Source organism: Monocercomonoides exilis (assembly GCF_001643675.1).
Source record: "Monocercomonoides exilis strain PA203 chromosome Unknown scaffold48-729018, whole genome shotgun sequence".
Classification (NCBI taxonomy): Eukaryota; Preaxostyla; order Oxymonadida; family Polymastigidae; genus Monocercomonoides; species Monocercomonoides exilis.
Window position 1 is genome coordinate 39939 of NW_027150593.1, and position 1293 is coordinate 41231.

At 30.8% G+C, this 1293-nt stretch overlaps 1 protein-coding gene across 1 annotated transcript; it reads left to right on the top strand.

The window, feature by feature from the left end:
* Window positions 1-543: 543 nt before the first annotated feature.
* Window positions 544-1069, top strand: MONOS_12221 (uncharacterized protein; the record flags this gene model as incomplete). The annotated part of the gene is made up of 4 exons (XM_067864825.1): window positions 544-548; window positions 587-635; window positions 744-960; window positions 1026-1069. The coding sequence occupies 4 exons, from the start codon at window positions 544-546 to the stop codon at window positions 1067-1069; spliced, it is 315 nt and encodes a 104-aa protein (XP_067721184.1).
* Between the last annotated feature and the right edge of the window lie 224 nt (window positions 1070-1293).

The following is a 1293-nucleotide window of genomic DNA, read 5'->3' on the forward strand; positions in this document are numbered from 1 at the left end:
AAGTGGGCTGCAATTGGAGAATGAAAAAAATTTTTCGTTCTGTGCGTTGCAAATTTCAGTTCAATTATAAATAAGAATTATCAACAGAAAAATAAGTTTTCAATAAGAACTGTTTCATGAAAACCATGAACATTCTTGAACTCAGTGATTCCAACATGAACAAATAAAAGATAAAACATATTCTTTGTTTATAAGCTATTTGAACTTTTATCACGAAACAGAATATGTAATTTTTTGATTCAAAATGCTTTTTCTCATTAAGAAGTTTGCAATGAACCAACAAACACTGTGGTGAAAGACAGTTTTTTTTAATTTGAATAATGAAAACTTTTCGAGAAAAAACTTTCTTCCATGTGTCAAATTTTTGATCTGATGTCATTTTTCAAAAAAAAAACTTCATTTTTAAAACAGCAGAAATTTTTAAATAATCATCAAACCATTATTAATATTTTTTTTCTACAAAAATGTCTTTTTCAAAACCTCAATCAACTCTTAATTCACGATCAAAAATTCTTTGGAAAGAAATTGAACGCATCGGGGGAGATGACGTTGATTCATTGCTCGTCTATCTCTTTTACAACTTCAGGCAATCATCTTTTGTTATTTACGATTTGCTGAAGTTTATGAATTGTTTGGTTTTTTATTTTTTTGTATTGTGTTTAGAATATTATTTTTTCTCTCGATTTTTTTTTCATTAATATTTGTTAATTATTTATTTTTTTGAAACAGAATATCACACAAAGCTGCTGGAAGACCTGTCTGTGGCTTCCAACAACGCTCAGTTGCACACTCAGACAACAATGCTGCAGGCGCTGTCCCGCAACTCATCATTATCCGATTTACATGACTATGGATATGATGTCACAGAAGGAAAATTTAGTTACGAGAAACAAACACTGAAGAAGAATCAAGGATTAATCATTCCGCCTCAAAAACCTCACATTCCGTCTTGCAAAAGTGGTTTGAATTTTATTATATTTTTTTGTCAAATAATTTTCTCTGTTTGTTTAGGTTTGAATGAACAGGACTGGGAAAAGGGCAACAACTGGATGTTGGCCCATTCAACTGAAGCTTCAACTTCGCTTCAATCAGCAAAGAAAAAGCAGCGAGCGGAGCCAGATTACGCAAGATTTATTGATGAAGCAGCGTGGGAAGATGAAATAATAACGGAAAATTCTTCTTCAATCAAAAAACAATCTTCTTCTTCTTCTTTTTCATCAAAACAAAATAAAAAAACAAATATAGTTTCAGAAAAAAATTCTCCTTCTTCAAATACTTCTTCTTCTCAAGCTG